General features: G+C 42.5%; 1 protein-coding gene across 1 annotated transcript in view; it reads right to left on the reverse strand.

The window, feature by feature from the left end:
- Nucleotides 1-23,557, reverse strand: part of dync1li2 (dynein, cytoplasmic 1, light intermediate chain 2) — an 80,302-nt gene that overhangs the window by 18,865 nt on the left and 37,880 nt on the right. Inside the window, exons 5-10 of the mRNA XM_048546279.2 lie at nucleotides 23,007-23,173; nucleotides 15,478-15,571; nucleotides 13,209-13,344; nucleotides 12,748-12,859; nucleotides 11,013-11,072; nucleotides 7,328-7,369 (exon numbers count right to left, since the gene is read on the reverse strand). Coding sequence (XP_048402236.1) covers nucleotides 7,328-7,369; nucleotides 11,013-11,072; nucleotides 12,748-12,859; nucleotides 13,209-13,344; nucleotides 15,478-15,571; nucleotides 23,007-23,173 — 611 coding nt within the window. The remainder of the gene's footprint in view (nucleotides 1-7,327; nucleotides 7,370-11,012; nucleotides 11,073-12,747; nucleotides 12,860-13,208; nucleotides 13,345-15,477; nucleotides 15,572-23,006; nucleotides 23,174-23,557) is intronic.

Raw genomic sequence — 23,557 nt, forward strand, 5'->3', positions numbered from 1 at the left:
TTTGGTTCAGAGTTTAATGAGCTCGAGACTGAACTACAGACACAGTGGTGCTTCATGGAGGGGATGTTCTCTGTACCAAAGAGACAGTGACACCACTTTGAACTAAGTCTCTGATCCGGCTAGGGACAGGACGGTGTAACAGGATAAAGCAGGTAAGGGGTCTCGGAGGACAGGGCATGGGAATGCCAGTCTCTGGAACTGTCCAATATGTTTGCAGTTGTCTCAGATTGTTTTGAAGTTTTTTGGGGGTGGGGAGGGGGCGCTCATTGATGCATAGCACTGTGGTACAGGGGCCATTCAAGTAGAAGCAACAAGGAATACGGTAGGAGGACAGGATAGTACAGTTAGGGAGACTGACACCATTTTCTGCAGCATTATTATCTGTGCTAATTTGTATGCCAGAGATAACAAGGTGTAGAGCTAGATGAACACAGCAGGCCAAGCAGCAGAGGAACAGGAAGGCTGATGTTTCAGGCCTAGAGTCTTCTTCGGGTCACATAAAATTAGACATGAATGTATGGTTCAAAATGCAAGCATAATGGATTGTTTTGTGGCCCACTGGAGAAAGTGAGAGCGTGCAAGGGATCGAACGTAGAATTACGTTATATATCAAAGAGTAGTGACAAAGTAAGAGAAGGAAATATTAACATGGGAAATGAGGATCAAAAGATGGCAAGAGAGATCAAAAATACCTAGGGTACACCAAGAAGACCGGAAGATTACAAAGGTTAACAAAAAAATACTAAAGGCTCTGCATTTAAACGGGTGTAGCATTCATTACAACAGTAAACAAATTGATAGCACACATTGAAGTAAATAAATCTCATTATGTAGGCTTGGTTAAAAGATGACAAGGACTGGGTCCTAAATATTGAGGGGTAAATGACAAAGAGGATAGGTAGGTAGGTAGGAAAAATGGAAGGGTAGTACGATGGATCATGGACAGCACCTGTGCAGTGGTTACAGATGACTGACCTTGGTTCAAGAGATCAAGGTGTAAAACAGGTTTGGATCAAAATGAGGACTAGTAGGGGAAAGTCATTACTAGGTGGAGTAGTGCACAGATCCTCTGACAGTGACCAGAATGTGGGACAAAGTATACAAGAAATACTAGGTGCTTGTGATATAGTCACAACAATAATCACAGGTGACTTATTAGATGTGATGTAACAGGAATAGTAACCTCACAGTAAAGGCACTCCTTGAAAGCAACAACCACAGTCTGAATGAATTTTACATCCAGCTTGAAAAGGCAGAAGCTAGATCTAAAACTCATTTTAAATCTATACAAAGGATGACTGTGTGGTCATGAATGCTGAGCAAGTTGAAATAAACTGGGATGTTAAACTATAGCACAGATTGAGACAGATGCAATAGTAGGCATTCAAGGGGATTTTTCAAAATACTTAAATGTACATTTCTATTATGAAAAAAATTCCAAGGGGAAGACCCACCATCCATAGTCAACTACAGGTATTAAGGGAAAGCATCAAGCTCAAGAAAAACATATACAACTGCACAAGGATGAGTATATTCTGACCAGGGAATGTGAGATCTTGCACTTTGGTTAGAAGAATAGAAGCATGGACTATTTTCTAAATGGGAAGAACATTCAGAAGTCTGAAGTGGAGAGAGACTTGGAAGTTCTAGTCCAGGACTCTCTCAAGGTAAAATTGCAGTTGAGTCAGTAGTAAAGAAGGCAAAATGCAATGTTGGCATTCATTGTGAGAGAACTTGAATATAAAAGCGGGATGTACTACTGAGGCTTAATAAGGCCCTGGTCAGACCACATTTGGAGTGTGCAGTTTTGGGCCCCATATCTCAGGGAGGATGTACTGGCCCTGGAGTGGGTTCAGAGGACGTTCATGAGAATGGTCCCAGGAATGAGAAGCTTAACACATGAGGAACATTTGAGATTTCTGGGACTATTCTCATTGGAGTTTAGAAGGATATGGGGGGGATCTAATCGAAATCTACAAAATACTGAATGGCCTGGGCAGAGTGGATGTTGGGAAGATGCTTCCATTTTTAGGAGAGACTAGGACCGAGGGCAGAGACTTAGAGTAAAGGGAAGACCTCTTAGAACGGAGATAAGGAGAAACTACTTCAGCCAGAGAGTAGTGAATCTATGGAATTCACTGCCACAGAAGGCTGTGGAAGCCAGGTCATTGAGTACATTTAAGACAGAGATACTTAGGTTCTTGATTATCAAGGGGATCAAGGATTACAAGAAGAAAGTGGGAGAATGGGGTTGAGGAACGCATCAGCCATGAGTGAATGGTGCAGCAGACTCAGTGGGCTGAATGGCCTAATTTCTGCTGCAATGTGTTACGATGAAGAACAGAAGAAAATAACTAAAATGTTAAGCAAGAAAAAAATAGACTCAGGAGGGAAAGCTATAAATGTAAAACCAGATTAAAGGGAGTTTGAACAAGCATTTAGAAAGGAAAAAATAAATTGAGTGTTGATCCTGGAGTAAAAATATGCAATTAATTGTAGATAATAAGGAAATGGCTAACAAAATAAACAGATTCTTCATTCCTGGCATCATTATAGAGGATTATCTGGCCTACTGGGATTATTGCTGGACTGTAAATCAAGAGACCCAGATAAAGTTCTGGGGACACACACAGGTGTGAATCCTGTCATGGAAGATGATGAAATTTGAATTTAATAAAATATCTCGAGTTAGAGCCCAATGATGACCATGAACCTATTGTTGATTGTCAGAAAAACTCATCTGGTTCATTAATGTCCTTTAGGGAAAGAAACTGCTGTCCTTACCTGGATGGCCTACATGTGACTCCAGGCCCTCTGCAATGTGGTGCACTCTCAACTGCCCTCTGGGCAATTAGGGATGGGCAGTAAATGCTGCCTGATCAGTGACACCCTCATCCCATTAATGAATAAAGATTCAAAAACATTCCAGTAATAGTTGTAAATCAGGAAGTGGAAGACAGAAAGGAACTTGGAAAAATTATAATCTCGAGCAAGAGGAAGCAAAGCTGATGGAGGTCTGAATGCAACTTCACCCTAGGATCTTAAAAAGGAGGTGGCTAGTGAGTTAGCATCTATGTTGGTGTAATGAGACAAAGATGGAACAACAGGATTGGAACACTCTTAAGCAGTACGATGGACCGAAAGGCCAAGCAGCATCTCAGGAGCACAAAAGCTGACGTTTGGGGCCTAGACCCTTCTTCAGAGAGGGGGATGGGGAGAGGGAACTGGAACAAACAGGGAGAGAGGGGGAGGCAAACCGAAGATGGAGAGAAAACAAGATAGGTAGAGAGGAGAGTATAGGTGAGGAGGTAGGGAGGGGATAGGTCAGTCCAGGGAAGATGGACAGGTCAAGGAGGCGGGATGAGGTGGTAGGTAGGAAATGAAGGTGCAGCTTGAGGTGGGAGGAAGGGATGGGTGACAGGAAGAACAGGTTAGGGAAGCAGAGACAGGCTGGGCTGGTTTTGGGATGCAGTGGCAGAAGGGGAGATTTTGAAGCTTGTGAAGTCCACATTGATACTATTGGGCTGCAGGGTTCCCAAGCGGAATAGGAGTTGCTGTTCTTGCAACCTTCGGGTGGCATCATTGTGGCACTGCAGGAGGCCCATGATGGACATGTCGTCTGAGGAATGGGAGGGGGAGTTGAAATGGTTCGCAACTGGGAGGTGCAGTTGTTTGTTGCAAACTGAGCGGAGGTGCTCTGCAAAGCAGTTCCCAAGCCTCCGCTTGGTTTCCCCAATGTACAGGAGGCCACACCGGGTACAACAGATACAATATACCACGTTGGCAGATGTGCAGGTGAACACCTGCTTGATATGGAAGGTCATCTTGGGGCCTGGGATAGGGGTGAGGGAGGTGGTGTGGGGGCAAGTGTAGCACTTCCTGCGGTTGCAGGGGAAGGTGCCGGGTGTGGTGGGGTTGGAGGGCAGTGTGGACCGGACAAGGGAGTCGCAGAGAGAGTGGCCTCTCTGGAAGGCAGACAAGGGTGGGGATGGAAAAATAGCTTGGGTGGTGGGGTCGGATTGTAGATGGCGGAAGTGTCGGAGGATGATATGTTGCATTCCAAAACCAGCCCAGTTCTTCCCCTCCCCTCACTGCATCCCAAAACCAGCCCAGCCTGTCCCCGCCTCCCTAACCTGTTCTTCCTCTCACCCATCCCTTCCTCCCACCTCAAGCCGCACCTCCATTTCCTACCTACCACCTCATGCGGCCTCCTTGACCTGTCCATCTTCCCTGGGCTGACCTATCCCATCCCTACCTCCTCACCTATACTCTCCTCTCTACCTATCTTGTTTTCTCTCCATCTTCGGTCCGCCTCCCCCTCTCTCCCTGTTTATTCCAGTTCCCTCTCGCCATCCCCCTCTCTGAAGGAGGGTCTAGGCCCAAAACGTCAGCTTTTGTGCTCCTGTGCTCATCCAGCTTCACACTTTGTTATCTTGGATTCTCCAGCATCTGCAGTTCCCATTATCACTGATGGACCGAAACCCTTGTTCAGCAATAGCTCAAACAGCTTTCACATTGTTGCTAAAATGAATCTTCTGTATGTTTCCCACCAACTCCAGGCACATGACCAACTGAGAAAGGTTCATGGGTAGAATAACTTCATGGTGCTAGCTGCACATTAATTCCCCTGATGCTGGAGCTGTATCTAACTGCTCTGCATTATGAACATGGATCCTCTCCTTGCCTATGCACCTGACATTCATACTCTTGCAGCAATGTGAGCAGTCAGCTCTGCTGTACAGAACAGCTACAACTTTGCCTCTACTACCATCCGCACAAGAAATGAGAGCGCAAATTGGTCTGCTTTCCTCTTGCACCTGTTCGAGTCCAGGATTCCTTGACCAGCTTCCAGCACTTGGGCTGATAGAACAATACAGCGCAGAACAGGCCCTTCGGCCCTCAATGTTGCGCCGACCTGTGAACTAATCTAAGCCCCTCCCCCTACACTATCCCATCATCATCCATTTGCTTATCCAGGGACTGTTTAAATGCCCCTAATGTGGCTGAGTTAACTACATTGGCAGGCAGGGTGTTCCACGCCCTTACCACTCTCTGAATAAAGAACCTGCCTCTGACATCTGTCCTAAATCTACACCCCCGGTACAAGCTGAAGTCGTCATCCTCTGAAAAAGACTCTCACTGGCCACCCTATCTAATCCTCTGATCATCTTGTACGTCTCTATTAAATCCCCTCTCAGCCTTCTTCTCTCCAATGAGAACAGACCCAAGTCCCTCAGCCTTTCTTCATAGGGCCTGCACTCCAGACCAAGCAACATCCTGGTAAATCTCCTCTGCACCTTTTCCAATGCTTCCACATCCTTTCTGTAATGGGGCGACCAAAACTGCACGCAATATTCCAAGCGAGGCCGCACTAGCATTTTGTACAGTTGCAGCATGACATCACGGCTCCTGATCTCAATCCGTCTACCAATAAAACCTAACACACCGTACGCCTTCTTATCAACCTGGGTGGCAACTTTCAGGGACCTACGTACATGCACATCCATACTTTCCATTGACCCAGTATTCTGCCTTCCTATTATTCTTCCCAAAGTGAATCTGCAACATTCTTCCACACTGTCCACCACTCAACCGACTTTAGTGTCATCTGCAAACTTACTAACCCATCCACCTATGCCTGCGTCGAAGTCATTTATAAAAATGACAAACAGCAGTGGTCCCAAAACAGATCCTTGAGGCACATCACTAGTGACCTGGCTCCAGGCTGAATATTTTCCATCGACCACCACTCATTGCCTTCTTACAGAAAACCAGTTCCTAAGCCAAACTGCCAAATCTCCGTCAATCCCGTGCCTCTATGTTTTCTCCAATAGCCTACCATGTGGAACCTTATCAAAGGCTTTAGTGAAGTCCATGTACACCACATCAACTGCCCTACCCTCATCCACATGCTTTGTCACCTTCTCAAAAAACTCAATGAGGTTTGTGAGACATGACCTGCCCTTGACGAATCCATGTTGACCATCTCCAATCAAATTGTTGCTTGCTAGATTATTATAAATCCAATTTCTTATAATCCTTTCCAAACCTTTTCCTACAACAGACTTAAGGCTCACAGGTCTATAATTACCTGGGTCATCCCTACTGCCCCTCTTGAACAAGGGCACATTTACAGTCCTCCAGTCCTGTGGTGCTAAACCTGTAGACAATGAGGACTCAAAGATCAAGGCCACCTCCTCCCTAGCTTCCCAGAGAATCCTCAAAAATCCCATCCAGTCCAGGGGATTTATCTACTTTCACACCTTCTAGAATTGATAACACCTCCTCCTTACTAACCTTAATCCTTTCAATTCTAGTAGCCCATAGCTCAGTCGTCTCCTCTACAATATTCTCCTGTTCCTCAGTGAAAACATATGAGAAATAATCATTTAGCACCTCTCCAATCTCCACAGGGTCCACACACAACTTCCCACTTGTCTTTGACTGGCCCTATTCCTACCCTCGTCATCCTCTTATTCCTCACATACCTATAAGAAAGCTTTGGGATTCTCCTTTATTCCACCTGCTAATGACTACTCATGTCCCCCTCTTGCTCTTCTTAACTCTCTCTTTAGATCCTTCCTAGCTAATCTGTAACTCTCCATCGCCTCACCTGAACCATTTCGTCTCATCGTCACATAAGCCTCCCTCTTCCGCTTAACAAGAGATACATTTTCTTTAGTAAACCACGGTTCCCTTACCACCTTATTCGCTTCCTCCCTGCCTGACAGGGATACACCTATCAAGGACACGCAACATGTGTGCCTTAAACCAGCTCCACATTTTGATTGTCCCCATCCCCTGCATTTTGCTAACCCATTCTATGCCTCCTAAGTCTTGCCTAATCGCATTATAATTGCCCTTCCCCCGTCTATAACTCTTGCCCTGTGGCATGTTCCTATCCCTTTCCATCAATAAACTAAACATAACCGAATTATGGTCACTCTCTCCAAAGTGCTCACCTACCAGACTTCATTACCAATTACCAGATCCAGTGTGGCCTCCCCTCGTCAGCCCTTCGACATACTGTGTCAAAAAAACCCTCCTGCACACATTGGACAAAATCTGAGTCTTTTGCTTGCACTAGGGACTAAAGGGTCTTGCTCAGAAGTCTGCTGGCATGATCAAGGAACTCTCAAATACTGGCCTCCAAACTATAAAGCAGGACACTATACAGGCATCTTTAGGCATACCGCTCATATGCAGAGTGGCATATTTTGTATTGCGATATTGGGACCATCCAGAGGAAGACAAAGCCATTTTTGATTTTCAAAAAGTAAACAAATTTTCATTTCAGACAGTGCAAGTTCTCTTTTCTTAGACTTACGGCAGGTCTTGAAGGAGTGGCAGGTTGTTTGGCAAGAAGAGACTGCAAGACAAGGGGTAAGCAGTGTTAGAATACATCTGAAAGGTAAATACCATCTTTACCATAGCAAGAAACTACAAACCTTACTGAGCTTTCAAATCAACAATATCAACCTGCATTCCTGCAAAAGCTAAACTTCAAAATGTTATGAAGATCGCCAAAAGTCAGCAACTGTTCTGCACAAGCCCATGTTGCAAATTTGGATTTGTAGAGAGTATGACAGAGGAAAGAGCAATAAATAACTATTTCATCTATTTTAGTTGGTGATATGAATCACTGTCAAGTTCAAAACCATAATAGAGAATAGTGGGGTAGTGGTCATGTCACTGAACCAACAATCCATGACCCAGGATGTAGAGGGCAAATAATCAATTCAGAGTATTTACCAAGGTTTCTGAATTACCAGTCAATGACACTATAACTATGCCAACACATCTGTATATGGCTAGTCCTATTCAGTTTCTGGTCAATGCTAACCCGCAGGATATTGATAGTAAGGGATTCAGCAATAGTCATACCACTAAATGTCAACAGGTAATGGCCAGATTCTCTCATTGGAGATCATCATTGCCAGGCATTTTCAAGCATGATTGTTACTTGCAACTTGTGAGCTCAAGTCTAGGTATTGTCCAAGTTTTGCTGCTTCAGTGTCTGAAGATTCAAATAGTGCTCAACAATGTGCAGCAAACATCCCTATTTCTGACCTTATGACTAAAGGTCAATGATGAAGCAGGAGATGTACAGGCCGAGGATACACAGTGTGAAATCCAGCTTCATGCAATCAAAACAGGATCTTGATGTCAAGGGCAGTCAGTCTCATCTGACACCAGTGCAGTTTAGTTTTTGAATCCATGTTTGGACTAAGGCTGTAATGAGATGAGGCTGTAATGAGATCAGTGAGCCCCAAACAATGTCAGTGAGCAGGTTATGACCAAACGAGTGTTCTTATAGTATTGTTGATGACCCCTTCTGTCACTTCGCTAATTATTTATAGTAAATGACTAGATTGCTATTTGGGTTGGACTGGGCCTGCTATTTGTGTGGAGGACATAACTGGGCAACTTTTTATAACATTGGGCTCATAGGGCTATAATACAGTGATGGACACCCACGTCATCTAAAACAAAGACACACAATCTATCAAGCCAGATTTCATCCTGGAATCTGACTTGAGCTGTAGTAAAATTAGCCATTAGACAATCTGTCACTGTGATGCTGACTATGTGACAATTACTGACAAGGACACTGAATTCCCTGATCTTCTTCAATCTAAACCATCAAGGTCTTTTACACCCATCTGAACATGTAAGATAAGGCCTCAGTTCAAAGTGTCAGCTAAAAGTGGCACCTCCAACAGTACAGCACTGAGGCCAGAGTGCTACTAAGTGAGCAGCATTTCAAAGTCAAGAAGAGGAACGTTGCTAAGTATGGTGTGATCACACAATCTGATTATCTCCTAACATCTCTATGAAATAACCTCTCAAAACACAGACCCCGGGGCGCCTCAGTTCAAGAAAGCTTCCCAACACTAGCTTCTACAAAACGGCAAACACAAGATTTGGTCACCAAGAATCTATTTTCTAAATACACAGTTCAGACAGGAATTTCAAAGACAAGACTGGAAAGAGGTCCCATGACTACTGCAGGGATCAGTACTGGGACCACAACTGTTCAAAATCTAAATTAATGATTTGGACATAATTAATTATTTCCAATTTTTAAGACAAACTAGATGGAAATACAAGTTTTTCAGAAAATACAAGGAGGTTTCAAGCTGACTCGAAAAGCTAAAATGAATAGTCAAAAATGACATTATCCACTCTAGTTGAAAAATACAGGAAAGCAGAATGCATCTTAAATGGCACCAATTACAAAATTTTATTGTCCAAAGGGAGGTGGATGTTCTTGTTCACAAGTCACGAAATGCTAGCAAGCAGGTGCAGCAAATAACTTTTAAGGCGGCTGGTCTTCAATGCAAGGAGCTTTGAATATAAAGATGTCTTGCTGCAGTTATAGACAGCCTTGTTGTGTACAGTGTTGGTCTCCTTGTATAAAGAATTATACACATGCCATGAAAGTGGATACGGAATAGACAGGAAAGCGGACTTGAGACCAGGGTAAGATCGGCCATGACCGTGCTGAAGGTGGATTGGGCTGAATCGACTATTCCCATTCCTAATTTCTATGTTCCTAAAGTGAGAGCAACTGACATGCACCAGATTAATCTCTGGGGTGGAGGGACGGTCCAATGAGAAGAGGCTGAGGAAATCGGACCAGTATTCTCTAGAGGTTTGAAGGAGGAAAGGTGATCACATAGAAACTTATAATTCCCTTACAAGGCGATGTAAATATGATGTTTCCCCGAATTGGTGAGTCTAGAGCCAAGGAACACAAGGTCAGGATAAGGCAAAGGCCTTATAAATGAGATAACTTGGAAGTTCTTCATGCAAGGTAGTGAATTCTTTGGAATTCTCTATCCAGTGGAAGCTATGTCATTAAGGTTCTACAAGAAATTACTTCAAAATTGTAGGATTTGCAGGGAGGATCTTTTTCTCATGTTGACATTATTTTCAGAATTAGTGTGGCACTAATTATTTATTACCAAATCCCTCGTATACCCCAATCTGCTAGTACCCTTTGTCAATGGTTCGCTAAGAGTCAATTTTGGTAAATTTGAAAGTAGAGTTCATGCTAGCTCTGATGTTCAGGTCTGAGAGTCACCTCTTTATCATTGAAAATCAGGCTGCTTTATACCAAACAACAGTCTCAAAACAATTCCTTTCTAGCACTGGGCTAGAGATCTGCTGCTGGGACTGAGGAGACAGAAAACAGGACTGTAAATAGAGAAAATAATGTCAGAGAAGCCTATAACACAAAGCATTTATAAAGCACCTTGAAGCAAAGTTCTCCAAGGCGAGTCACAGGAGAATTATAAGGCAATGAATGACTTTACAGAAGGTGATATTGGAGCCAGTGACCAAGTCCTGAACTGAAGAGGCAGGTTTTCAAAGGCATTTTAAGAAGGAGGAGATGGGGTACAGGGATGGAGAGGTTTAGGGAGAACAGTTCAAGCCTACGCTGTTGAAGACACGGTCATTAACGATAGTGTGATTTAGATGTCAAATGCACAAGGGGTCGGAATTTCAGAAGTGTAAAGATCGGGGAGTAGAACAAGGAAGGACTCAGGAATAAAAATTTTAAAACAAGCCTTAACTTAACCAGGAGTCAAAGTAGCTCAGAAAACACAAGGGGCATAAGGATAACAAATGCACAAAATTTGGTGCAAGATACTAGCTGCAGATTTTTGACCTCAAGTTAACAGTGTGCAGATCAGCCAGTCGTGCCTTTGAAATACTACAGATGCCAGTCAATCTGAATTACAGTGTGCTTTTAAAAATGAAAACATGATTAAAATACAGCTACTTTTAAAAAAAGTGTTAAAAGAGTGATATTAACAATGATATCCAGGAAGTTAGAAGTCTGCAATTTCACCCATTGAGAACAACAAAGCCCACCCTTCCTAGATCAAAACCAAGAGCACTGGAAGAACATTCACAGCTCCCAAGATACAGCATGTTCTAAGGCAGGAGGAGGAGTAATAATAAAGAAGGGGCGACCCCAAACTCTCCCAACGTCATAGCCTTACCTGTTGCTTCATGAGGAAGACTTGCTCATCCTCTGCAGCCACTTCTTTGTCATGGACAGGCTGGAAAAAGGCACAATCTCAGATGAAAATTAAAGTATTGACAGCACAAAGAAAACAGCAACATGCATCTTTTTTCCTTCAAGTGGTCAGCTCTTGCTGGGCCAGAGGATCAAATATGAGAAAAGCCAGCCAGCCTCTGGGGCCTGCTTCGAAACATTATCGGATGATGGCTGATTTATATCTTAACTTAATTTACTACCTTGGTTCTGTAACTCTTCATAACCCTGTCAAATAAAGAAAAACCAGCAAGCTCAGCTTTGAAGTCTTCAATCAAACTTCAGTCTGAATAGTTTTTCTTTGAAAAGGGGCTGATAGAAGAGTTTCAGATTTTTATAAAGAACTGCTTCTTTACATCACCTCTGAATAGCCAAACTCTCATTTTAAGTTTCACATTTTGGTCAGATTTCCCCGATCAAGTAGAGGAAATTATACCATTTCTCGATCTATCTGGTCAAATTTCTTAATCATCCTTAAGACTTCAATTAAATCACTCAAATCTACTACACTCAAAGAAACACAAGCTTTGTCAATGCAATCTGTCTCCATAACTGAATACTTGTAGTTATCATCAATCTGGTGTACCTGCTCTACAACAGATCTTTCTTGTTGTAGTGTCCAGAACTGAACACTCTACTCTAAATGAGGTCCCCAAAACTTAAGCTAAGCTAATTTAGATGTTAGTAACTTTCTAAAAGGCCACTCTTTGTGTCAGAGCTCAATCCTCCTGGAATTAGAAGATTAATCTCTTGGACAGTGATTAGTGTAAGGAAAAAGAGATCTTGGGAAGAGAAAAGTGCATTTTTCTTCCCCCATTTTCCTTAAAAACTTTCAGCTTTATTATAAAAATGTTAGCGATGGTAAGGGAAAGAGAAAAGACAGAAAATTTTGCTAAAAGTCTCAATAATGATAGTGAGCTACTTAACAATGACATGAATCACAATTAAATTCATCCAGTTATGATTCCACATTCACTTTAATGCACCTTTCTGCACCAGTGACTGGACAATCATCAGAAAATGCAATGCTCCTTTTTTTTTAATAAAATGGGTGCTAAAGTGAATTTTAGCATGCTGTGACTTTGGTTCTAATCAAAGTGCATTGAGGTGGAATTTGATGAAACTGGTGGTGAATTAGTAGAAAGTCAGCCATAAAATCATTCCCCCTGCCCCTAACCCAAAATGTTCCTCCCCAATTTGTTTTATTTAGAATGATTAAATCCATCAATTTTTTTCCTCATTGCAATCCCTAGTTTAGTTCTTGGGCCACATTCTCCATATCTTTCCATGTATCATTTGCAAATTTCCAAGTGGTTACCTAACACACTTCTTTTATAGCTGCAATTGATCCAATGTCAGTCACCATTTGTAACCATGTGCTCCATACTCTATTAGTATTCTATATATAGTTTACTTTAAACCCTGTTCCTCCCCTCATTCCCCCAACACATTACAATCTAAGCTGGGACATGGGCGACTCTACAGCATCTCACCTACTGAATATTCTTCTGTAATGGGAGCCCAGCTAATTAGACTCAGTGGGCAGCTTGATTGACAGTTGGCTGGTGGGATTGAGGGTTTCTGATCACAAGCTATTGCCTTCAGGAGCAGAAAACAATGAACCGTTATTCAAGCAATATAGCAAAGCGAACGCAGGTACAGCTTATTAACTACATTACCTTTTTGACTAGGGGTTTCCCGATTATATCCTCATAGGCATCATCTTGTTTGACCGTTGCAAAATTCTCATGTAAAATAGCAATTTTCTTATCTTTGTCCCATCCTGCAGGGCTGAAAAATACAAAAGAAAGCAATGGTGGAATACCATAGCTGATGCACTTAAAATCAATTGTTGCTCAAGCTAAGTCAGAGAATGTGCAATTTTACAAGGAAAGCAATATCAAACATCAATATATGGATATGGCAAACAGCTCCACCACATTTCAGCAGAACCTCCAGCTCTCTGTCAATTAACGCTAAAGATCTGCTGGCAATACAGAATGCTTATAAAGGAGTGGCTTCAAGACTGCAAGATATGCTTGCACCCAATCAATATTATTTTAAGAGACACATAGCAATTATATTCTTCCTGGTATATTTGCATAATTCTGAAGTACATTAAGTCAGGTGAGATACTCACATAAAAACTGCATCTTTCTCCACCACTAAGGCAGGTGTGGTAAACTGGAAATCATACATTTTGTGGACAAGATATTTATACAAGAGATCAACATTCTTCTCTTCTTTTATTGATGTGTAAATCAAGGCAGCACCATCTGAAAGGCTGATTAAGGAAACTATTTGACTGGGAATTATGCTTGATCCAGTCACGGCAGGGACAATATCTTGCCCCAGTTTTGAACCAGGACGCTCAAAATAAATTATAACTATTAGCCTCTTGTTCTTGGTTTTACATTTGCAGTTAAACCATTACCCCAAGGGACACTGGAAAAAAAAGCAAATTACATAAAAATTTCAAGAACTTGAGTGCTTTAAAACGAAGTGCTGGGAGTAGCAACCAGTGTTATGACATTAATTATTTGAAGCAATACATGAGAATCACTGAATGGAATTAATCCTAAGTGCCCCAAGCTCAGAGTTAGTTTACAACGGCATGCCTGCGCTTCTAGTCACATTTAAACCAACAGACGCCATTCAATTCAATGCTGTACGCCTGTTTCAAACTAACATCTGTTATGTTTTCTGCCCTTCCCCCTTAGGAATTATTTTAAAAGTGGTTTCCTTCTCCATCCCATCTACACCCTTCCTATCCCCAACTGTCTCGGATCCACAGGTGCAGACTGCCAGCTGGTGTCTCTCCCCGTCAGCATTCATTAGTTCATCTACTATCAACCTTGGCAGTGGCCATCAGGGAGCTATTTAACAAGGAGGGCAATCAGGAATGAAAATACTGTCTGGAATTTCCCCTTCCTAACCCAGTCCTCTCCACAAAGTCTTGGCTAAGGTCAGCTAACTCCACAAGACTGGCCTTGTACCTGAATCAGCCAGTAGAATTGCCAGGATAAAGCAGGAAAGATCTCTTCACAGACGTGAGAGCACTGTATAATATCAAAATTGGCATAAGTGTTTTGATTTCAGATTGTCAAAATGCAATGAGTACCTTGTCACAGGTATGATTGCTGGGACCTTGAATGTTTACAATTTGTATCAATACCTTGGATGAAGAGCATGGTTGTCAAATTTGCTTTTGACATGAAGAGAGGAAGAGAAGTAAGTTGGGAAGAGGACACAAGTTGTTTATAAAAGATAACAGATTAAATAAACAGGCAAAGATCTGGAGTCGATAGTGGGAAAACATAAAAACAGCCCATTTTGACTGGAAGAATAAATTATCTAAATGGTAAGAGACTGCAGAGCACTCAGATGCAGGAGGGATCTAAGCAGAGCAATGCATGACACAGGGGATCAGATATTCCCTCTTCAGAGAGAAACTAGGATGCTCTAAAAATTAGCGGTGACCCATTTAAAGCAGAGACAGGGCGAATTTTCTTTCATAGAAGCAGAGAATCATAGAATCCCTACAGTGTGGAAACAGGCCCTTTGGCCCAACAAGTCCACACTGAACCTCAAAGCATCCCACCCAGATCCATCTCCCTATAATGCACCTAATCTACACCTCCATGAATACTACGAGCAATTTAGCATGGCCAATCCACCTAACTTGCACGTCTTTGGACAGTGGCAGGAAACCCACGCAGACACAGGGAGAATGTGCAAACTCCACACAGACAGTCACCCGAGGCTGGAAGTGAACCCGGGTCCCTGGCACTGTGAGGCAACAGTGCTAACCACTGTGACTCCCTTTCACACAGGCTTGAGTGTGATTGGTAGTCTTCATGAAAGGTGGTGGAAGCAGGGTCTTTGAATAGTTTTAAGACAGAAGTGAATAAATTTTTGTTAACCAAGAGGTTATCAGGGTAGGTGAGAGCATGGATTTGAGGTTCCCCAACAGATCAGCCAAAAACTTATTAAAAAGCAAAGCTGACTCGAGGGGCCAAATGGCCAACACCTGTTTCTTACTGGTGCGGAATTGATTTCTGGAAGTAATCAGTAAACCACAAGTGTGCAAAATTTCTTCAAGGCCTTGGAAAAAAGGAAGAGGCGACTAGCAAAAGAACAAGTCCACATTCATCTACAGTTTCTGGTATTCATAGGATAGTGCCAACTCCAATACAGCGAAAGAAAAAGCTTCTACCCATGTCTGTAGCAAATATGGCACAGCAAGGACAGACAAGGAAAAATGAAACTTATTTCACATCTGCGCTTTCTGATTTTCATATCAAACAGGTGGTGCGAGAAGCTCACAAAGACAGCCACCCGATATGGAGAAGAGTAGACTCAGCACACTTTACTACAGCAGCACTCATTTTTAATTTGCTGAAGGATACACTGTAAGCAGAATCGGCGAATGTGTGACTGAATGAAATCAAAGTGCTCGTCTCTGTAATCGTGTTCCTTCTCTAGTACACTGACTGCATCACACTGCAAAGGGGAATAAAAAAGGAGAAATGAGTACATAATGCAATTAAGTAGCACGAATGAACACCAGCAGAATCTAGCAAACATAATATACAAGTACAGCCAATTTACACACCTGGGAATCAAAACACTTCTTTGCTTCGATTACGTGGAGGAAGAGAGACAAGAAACAAGCATGTTGATAGACAAGATTAGAAGCCCCAAAATACAGACCTTCAAGTCTTACAGATCTCTAATATACCTGACTCAGAACTCATTTCATACAAAGCAGGGACAGTATATTATGGTCTGAATTGTTGTTACTACTAAATAAGTCACATTCCTGAATGATATCTGGTCTGAAATTAAGGAAGGTAGTCTTGATTTAAACAATAAAACAAATAAAGCTATCTACATGCAACAGTTTGAAAGATTTGAAAACACAGCAGCACAGAATCCCATGTACTCCCAAATACCATCATGCCTACTGAAAAGTCCAAAGAAATTTTTTCTGTATCAAAACTGCAGGTTTGACTTTACTGCTTTCTCAGTTCCTACTCTGAGCTGTGATAACTTTTGCTTCGACCACTCATAACTGAGAGCTTAGACTCTCTCAGTCTTCTAATAATCATCAAAATTCTAGCCAGGGTACTCTAGTCCTCACCAATTACATTCCCTGAGTGCTCTGGATAATCTCCTTGCTGTGTAAATGATTTTGTGCGTATGAACTTTCACAAAAACTTTTGGACAATGCAACACGTAACAGTCCTGTTAGCAAAGTGGAGAGCATGGAATTAAAGGGCTGGTGACAGTGAAGGATACAAACTAACAAAGGCACAAACCAGGAGGCAGTGGTAAATGGCTGATTTTCAGACTAGTTTAAGTACCGCCAAGTGTTCTCCAAGGGCTATTACCAGGATAAATAATAAGGCGTGATATATATATTATTGACCTGACTTAGGTATACTGAGCATGATTTCAAAGCTTGCAGGAAACTCAAAGCTCAAATCCAACAGATCATGAGGAGGGCAGAACGGACTTCAGGCATACTTCAAGGCTGGAGAAACTGACTGACGCACAGTAGATGAAATTTAACTCAATGTGAATGATCAGTTTTTGTGCAGTAAAGAAAGAACTTCGATGTAAAGCAATGGAATGGAAATGCAGGAACAAGGGTTGGGTGAAGGGCGGTGCGTCTTTGTGATTCTCAAAGAAAGATGATTCCCATTTGCACTGCCTTTCATGAGAGAACCAGTATCAAATCCTCCAGTACGAGAAATCAAAAGTCACGAAAGATACTTCTTTTCTAATGAGGTTTGAAGGGCAAGGTAAGGGAGATGACTTAATGAGCTTTGGCACAAACCCTATGCATGAAGGGACTGTCTTTGAGGAGGCTGCTCTCACAGCTGATGCAGTGTTTATTATCTGGTTTGAAATGTCCATCTCTCTCCATACTTTGCTCTTGGAAACAAATCTTCACATGTGGTCCGAACGGGAATCAGTCCCTGGAAGGTGGTGATAATCTGGAACCTTCTCCTACCACAAGTGGCCAAAGCATTTGCCCAAAGGCATCGAAGAGTAAACTGGTCAAGTACACGAAGGACCAAAAGAAGCAGCAATGCAGTGGGTGTTAAATCAACTGCAGCAGGAACAGGTTTTATGGACCACATACACTGCATGGATTGTTATGCCGTGTAGCCATTTCAGTGTTGCAATTTTCAATATAATGTGTCATTATGCTTCCGATCCTGACTGGGGTTAAAGTAACAAATCCAGTGTGAAGATTGCAGAGGACGGTTTAACTCAACTTGCTCAAAATATCGAGATCAATAATTTTAGGGCCTAAACTCTCCCATGTGCTAGCTCCCTACGCACTCACTGGGCCTCATAATAGCCTGCCATTACACACTACATATTGTTAGTCACTAACAGTCTGCATTAACAACTATTCACCCTCCCAGCCAAATCGTTATCAACTCCTTTGTCTATCCAACTGCTCTTCTCTCTCTTTGGGCTCTACCTATCGTTTACTCTCTACCCCATCCCTTGTTATTTTCTGCATATAAACTGACATTTTCCCAGCTACCATCAGCTCTGAGGAAGGGTCACCGGACCCGAAACGCTAACTCTGATTTTTCTTCAAAGATGCTGCCAGACCTGCTGAGCTTTTCCAGCAACTTTTGTTTTTGTTCCTGATTTACAGCATCCACAGTATTTTTTGGTTTTTCTTTTGCTCAAAGGGAGTTGTTTACGAAGGGAAAATGGTACCAAATATTCAGAACATAGCAATAGCACTGACTGCACTACAAAATGAAACCTTTAACCAATTTTAACCCAGGGAGTTAGGGATGTTACAGCCAGGAACTCTGATCAGGAAAGAGTATGGTTTTTTTTGGCGGGGGAGGGAGGCGGAGGACATCAGACAGAAAGGTTGGTTTGGGATAATCAATGTGAGTAAGGTTGGGCATGGAGTCTGGGCCGGTCAGTTAACCAGTATTTAAGCTAGGACTTTTCGGCCTAACGTTTCCAGTAATCAAGTCTCTAGCTCAGTGCTGGAGTCTTTTGCGTAGGATCCCAAGGAGCAGGGAATTCATGGTCAGAAGCTCAAACTTTACTGACAATTTCCAGAATCAGCATACCAAGAGTTTTGAAGGGTGACACTGCACAATTTGCAGGGTGCACCCAGTCTCTTACTCTTGAGGGATGGGAACATCTGGTCTAAATGTTGCTGATTTTGACCTAATTTAGGTCAATGAACAATGGGTGATGAAACCTTGTTTAAGTAAGGGCTTAGACAGAAGAGTTTTAGAAAATCTGAAGATCAAGGGAAACTAGCCAATAGCTCATCAAAATAGTAAAACTTTATCAGCATGGATAAATATTTTGACAGCAAGTAAGATGAGGTAGGGATGAAATGGGACTGAATAACCAAATTGGAAATAATCTTTGTGATGGTGCAGAGATGTGGCCTGGGGCACACTTCATAATAAAGTATGACATCACGGTTCTAAACAGCAGGTTTAGCATCAGAAAGCAGGCAGGAAAAGGGGCAGAACTGGCAGTTTAACGCAGGTGGCTTCAGTCACCCACTATCTAAGTTATTTCCCATAACTGACAAACAAATGCCCAGAGTGCAAGAGTTAGTGTGTGCAGGTTCCAGCGTTTCCAAACAATGAAGATATTGAGATGGAAATAGCAAAGTGTACAGCCAATGCAGAGACCATGTCATCATTTAAACACAGATTAGCTAAATTGAAAGAAAGAGAATAAAGGGATTTAGAAATGGAGCATTAACTGGGATTAGAATTAGTGCACATGGAGGACAAGCTTGGACAGGCTCCTTCTTGTGCTCTCTTCAAAGCAGCATTCTAATGCACCAATGAGGAGCAGAAAAGTTGATGTGTCGGGTCAGGGCCCTGCTTCAGAAAGTTTTCAGAAGAAAGGTCCTGACCCGAAACATCAGCTTTCCTGCTCCTCTGATGCCGACTGGCCTGCTGTGTTCCTCCAGCTCCAAACTGTTTTCTCTGTAACTCCAGCAATGGCAGTTCTTGCTTTCTCTTTTAATGCAGTAGTTGATCTTTGCCAGAAGGTGTCACCATTAGACTAAGTGTTCACAATATAGCAATAGCATGAGTTGGTCTATGTCTGCACATACGCCCTGTGACTAATCACAGGCCCTGGCACTGATTAATAGCTGAAGATTCCAGGCTCATTTTGTAATCAGATTTCTGCTGCAGCGGCATGTAAGCCACTATGACAAGCGTGCACGCCAGAGTTAAGGGCAGAAAGCCCATTTGGAGGTAGGGGAAAAAAAAAAAATCAGCAAACATTCAGACTTCTGATCACTGTTTCAGGAGCAGCTGCTGGAAAATGCTGCTGATTAGCAGGTGGAGACAAGTCATATTTCAAAAGACAGTTGAAGCCAACCTTTCCAAATTTACATTATCAGCTATTTATTGTGCACAACACAAATATATCCCATCTAAAAGTTTGTGCTTATAGTGGCATAACTGAATCACCAAATCATATCCTACATACAATAACTACCGTCCAGATTTGCATTCTCTGGCTCCCCTTGGTCCATATACAAATAATTAATAAAATGTAGCAGTGAGACTGCAGTACATGAGAAAATAAACTTCACATGTCCATCGTTGTAGTTTAAGAGTCTGAAAATCTTATGTTAAGCCAAATGGACAATAAAAAGGGTTAACATAGGGAACAAATGCCAAGTCCAATAAAGCTCTGGGAAAAAAATCAGGGTGTAAGAGATATGCCAACACAGGAAACAGTATCAGGACTAGCTTCCCTCAAGCACCATGCAATCAAACTGCTCAACATACTGGGGGTACTACTGACCAGAAGCTAAACTGGACTCACCACATAAACATAGTGACCATGAGTGCAGGTCAAAGCGTAGGAATATTTTGGTGAGGAATTCACCATAGGACTCCTCCTCCTGCAACTAGCAGGCTCAAGACAGGAGTGTGATGAAATACTCCCTCCCCACTTGCCTGGATGGGTGCAGCTCTTATGACATACAAGAAGCTCGACACTGTCCAGGACAAAGCAACCCATTTGATTGGCACTACATCCACAAACATTCATTCCCTCCACCACTGCTGCTCAACAGCAGCAGCGTGTATCATCTACAAGATGCACTGCAAAAATTCAAAGAACCTTAGAGAGGACTTTCCAAGCCCACAAACTCTGCCATTGAGAAGGACAAGGGCAGCAGATACATGGGACACCACCTATAAGCCACTCATTTGGAAATATTCATTGTCACTGGGTCAAAATCCTGGAATTCCCTCCCTGAAGACATTGTGTGTTTATCTATAGCATGTGGATTGCAATGGTTCAAGAATGGAGCTCACCACTACCTTCCCAAAAGCAAGTAGGGATAGGCAACTAATGCTGGCCCAGACAGTGTTACCACATCCAATGAGTGAATAAAGAACAGCTTATATAATGTGAGCATACAATGTTTAAATCTGCACATACACATTATTTCACCATTAATGACAGGAAAAGTATCTCTGGTCCATCCATACCTGTTGAATGCAGAACTACATATACAGTAGGTTTATGAAATATATGCCTTTTACTTTTATTGGCTTCTCAAAGTTCAAGAAATACTAAAGTTGAACGGGGTGTTGGGGGTGGGGGGTGTAAAAATCCTCCATGATGTTCCTTCAACAATTGACTCCAAGGAATGTGCCTGCTTGGTTGAAATGACATGTACACTGTGACTCAGCTATAAACCCACGCCAGCAATTTTAAATATAGCAGAGCTTTAGGAGATCTAGCAATGTTAATAATTGAATCAAGCTGTTCTGGTGACACAGCTAGCAACAGCAATGCTGGATGGAAAATCTTGAAGCATCAGCAGATTCCAACCAAATTACTTATTCAAACTTATTGCTAATCACTAGCTACTCTAACTCTCACTGTAATTTTTCCCATTATTGAAATACAAGGCCCTTCATCACACTGAGCTATTGTCAGGTATGTTTTGGGATTGGGATCGTGCAGAGTTAGCTGACCGCACTTGAAGGAGCTGTGCAATTACAAAGTTCCAGGTTAGGAATAGTAAGAACTGAAGTTGTTCAGTGTTTTCTCTCCGAATCACCCTGTAACATGTCTTCATACAGCAAGCTGCATCACCATTGCACCCCGGTGTTCATTACCCGCCCCCACTCCAAATCCCAAAAAACCCACTTTTGGTTGGCAGCAAGTGAAAAAAAGAATCTGGGAGACATGAATGGGGATACTGATATTTAATGGTCATTACTGCCAACTTTTAAGTTAGCAAGGATGATGGGCGAGGACACTGATAACCAGTATTTTTCCAGTTTTTGAATTTGGATGTTGCTGGTTGGACCAGGATTAATTGCTCCTCCTCAGTGCCCTGGAAAAGGTGGTAGTGGCGAGTTGCTTTCTTGAACTGCTACAATCCTTGGAGTGTAGTATAATTAGAAAGGGGTTACAGGAATTGAACTCAAGAACAGGGAAAGAACTGGATGTAGTTACAAGTCAGGATAATGGGGGGCTGGGAAGGAAATGTGCAGGTGAGTCATGTTCTCGTGCACCTGCTGCCATTGTCCTTCCAGGTGGTAGAAGTCATTGATCTGAAAGGTGCTGGCAAAAGGACCCACGGTGAATTACTGCAGTGCATCTTGTACAACACACTGTTCCAACACTATTACTGGTGGTGAACAAAATGAGTGTTGAAAGTGGTGGACAGGGTTTGATGAAGCGAGTACTGTAACCTGGATAGCGTTGAGCTTCTTTAGTGTTACTGCAGCTGCACTGGGGCTCTGTTCACTGTCAGCTTGACAGTTTATGATATAGAATGTCTCTAAAAGCATCAGTTTAATTCCTGCAACAGCTGGGGTCACTGCGAAGGCCCCAGCTTCTCCACCTGGCCCTCACCCAAGACATGGCAACTCTCAGGTTAAATTAACTGCCAGTTATTTCTCTCTCTGGAACTATGGTGCCTTTCACTTTTTCACTCATCCAGTCCAGTAGATATTATTCCATTACACTCCTGACTTGTGCCTTGTGAATGGTCGTCAGGCAATGGGGTGTCAGGTGGTGAGTGACACACTCCAAGTTTCCGGGCCTCGGAACTGGTCTTTGTAGCCACAGTATTTACGTAATGGTTTAATCCACACACATTGTCAAAATCAATCAAATGCAGTTCAACACATTCATTTTGCCCTCATACATCTTCCCACACATGGTAAAAAGCAACACATCTTTTTTCAAATCTTTCAGGAGGATATGGCTTCACACTGCCATCCATAGTTGACTGACGGTAGTGGTAGCAGGCCTTCTTGACCTAGTGCAGTCCTCATCGTTAGCATAGCCCTATGTTGTTGTTAGATCAGAAATTTCTTGGATTACAGAATAGCAACAGTGAACATCAACACAGAGAACTGCAATAATATGCACCTTGAGAGAGAATAGGAGCAGTAGTGACATTCCAGATTTGTGCACCCATTTGACAGAAATGTCCTTGTTTATCCCCTGACTGTATGTCATCTGGGAGATTTACCATCCTCTTGAAGACAGAATGGAGTTGTGCTTCATGGGCAATGGTCTTTAGGCGAGACACAAATCTGGGAGTTAAAGCAAGACCTGGCACAACACCCCCTCCCCCCGCTCCCCCCATTAGTAAATACACACACTTAATATTTGTTTAAGGCACTGAGCCCACAGCCGGCTCAAAGGTCAATAAACAAGAATAAACCAGGGACTTTCTTTGTCTAAATTACGAGTACAAGCCTCACTTTTGTACAAAATCAAAAAGTACCCTTGCAAAAGAAACGTATTTGAGCAGCAGAACTCCAGCTGCTACAAGACTTTAAATAAGCTCCAACGCAACTCAGTTTATAAACAACAGGACATTGAGATTCGTTTTTGCAATGCTGAGCCTGATGGAATACAATCCTACCTTAGTGCAGACCACCAGTACCGGAATGCCCAGATTGTGCGTCAGTACATTCTCACCCAGTGGCAGAACCACCTCCTCATCTTCCTGACCAGACACTGGAGCTCTCCTCTGCGGGGAGCCATGAGATCCTTCCTCAGGCTCCACATACTCCTGGAATTCCTTCACCACTGGATACAAAATGACACAAGAGGAGCAAAATTAGGTGCAAGGAAACAACATTTGGATCATTAATTCCTCAGTCCATTTCAAATCAGTTGCCAGCTTTCTATTATCTCCTTCCAATCCAGGATGTCATTTCCCTCTTCTCCTTCATGATTCAAAAAAGATACACCTCAACAATCACACAAGCTGTTCCTTTGTGGTGTGTGGCTTTTTTTGAAGCAATGTCACTCACCGCCAGTGGGCTATTCCATATTTTCACTGTCCAGAAGGGAAAAGGCTATTCTTTCTAATCTTTCGTTAAGATTATGAAATTTCTAATATTGTCTGAAGTTATGTACTTGCTACTTGAGCCATCTAAAAAAAAATCCACAGCCTCCAGCAAGTTTATT

The sequence above is a fragment of the Stegostoma tigrinum genome, chromosome 16 (assembly GCF_030684315.1).
Source record: "Stegostoma tigrinum isolate sSteTig4 chromosome 16, sSteTig4.hap1, whole genome shotgun sequence".
In the NCBI taxonomy this organism is placed as follows: Eukaryota; Metazoa; Chordata; class Chondrichthyes; order Orectolobiformes; family Stegostomatidae; genus Stegostoma; species Stegostoma tigrinum.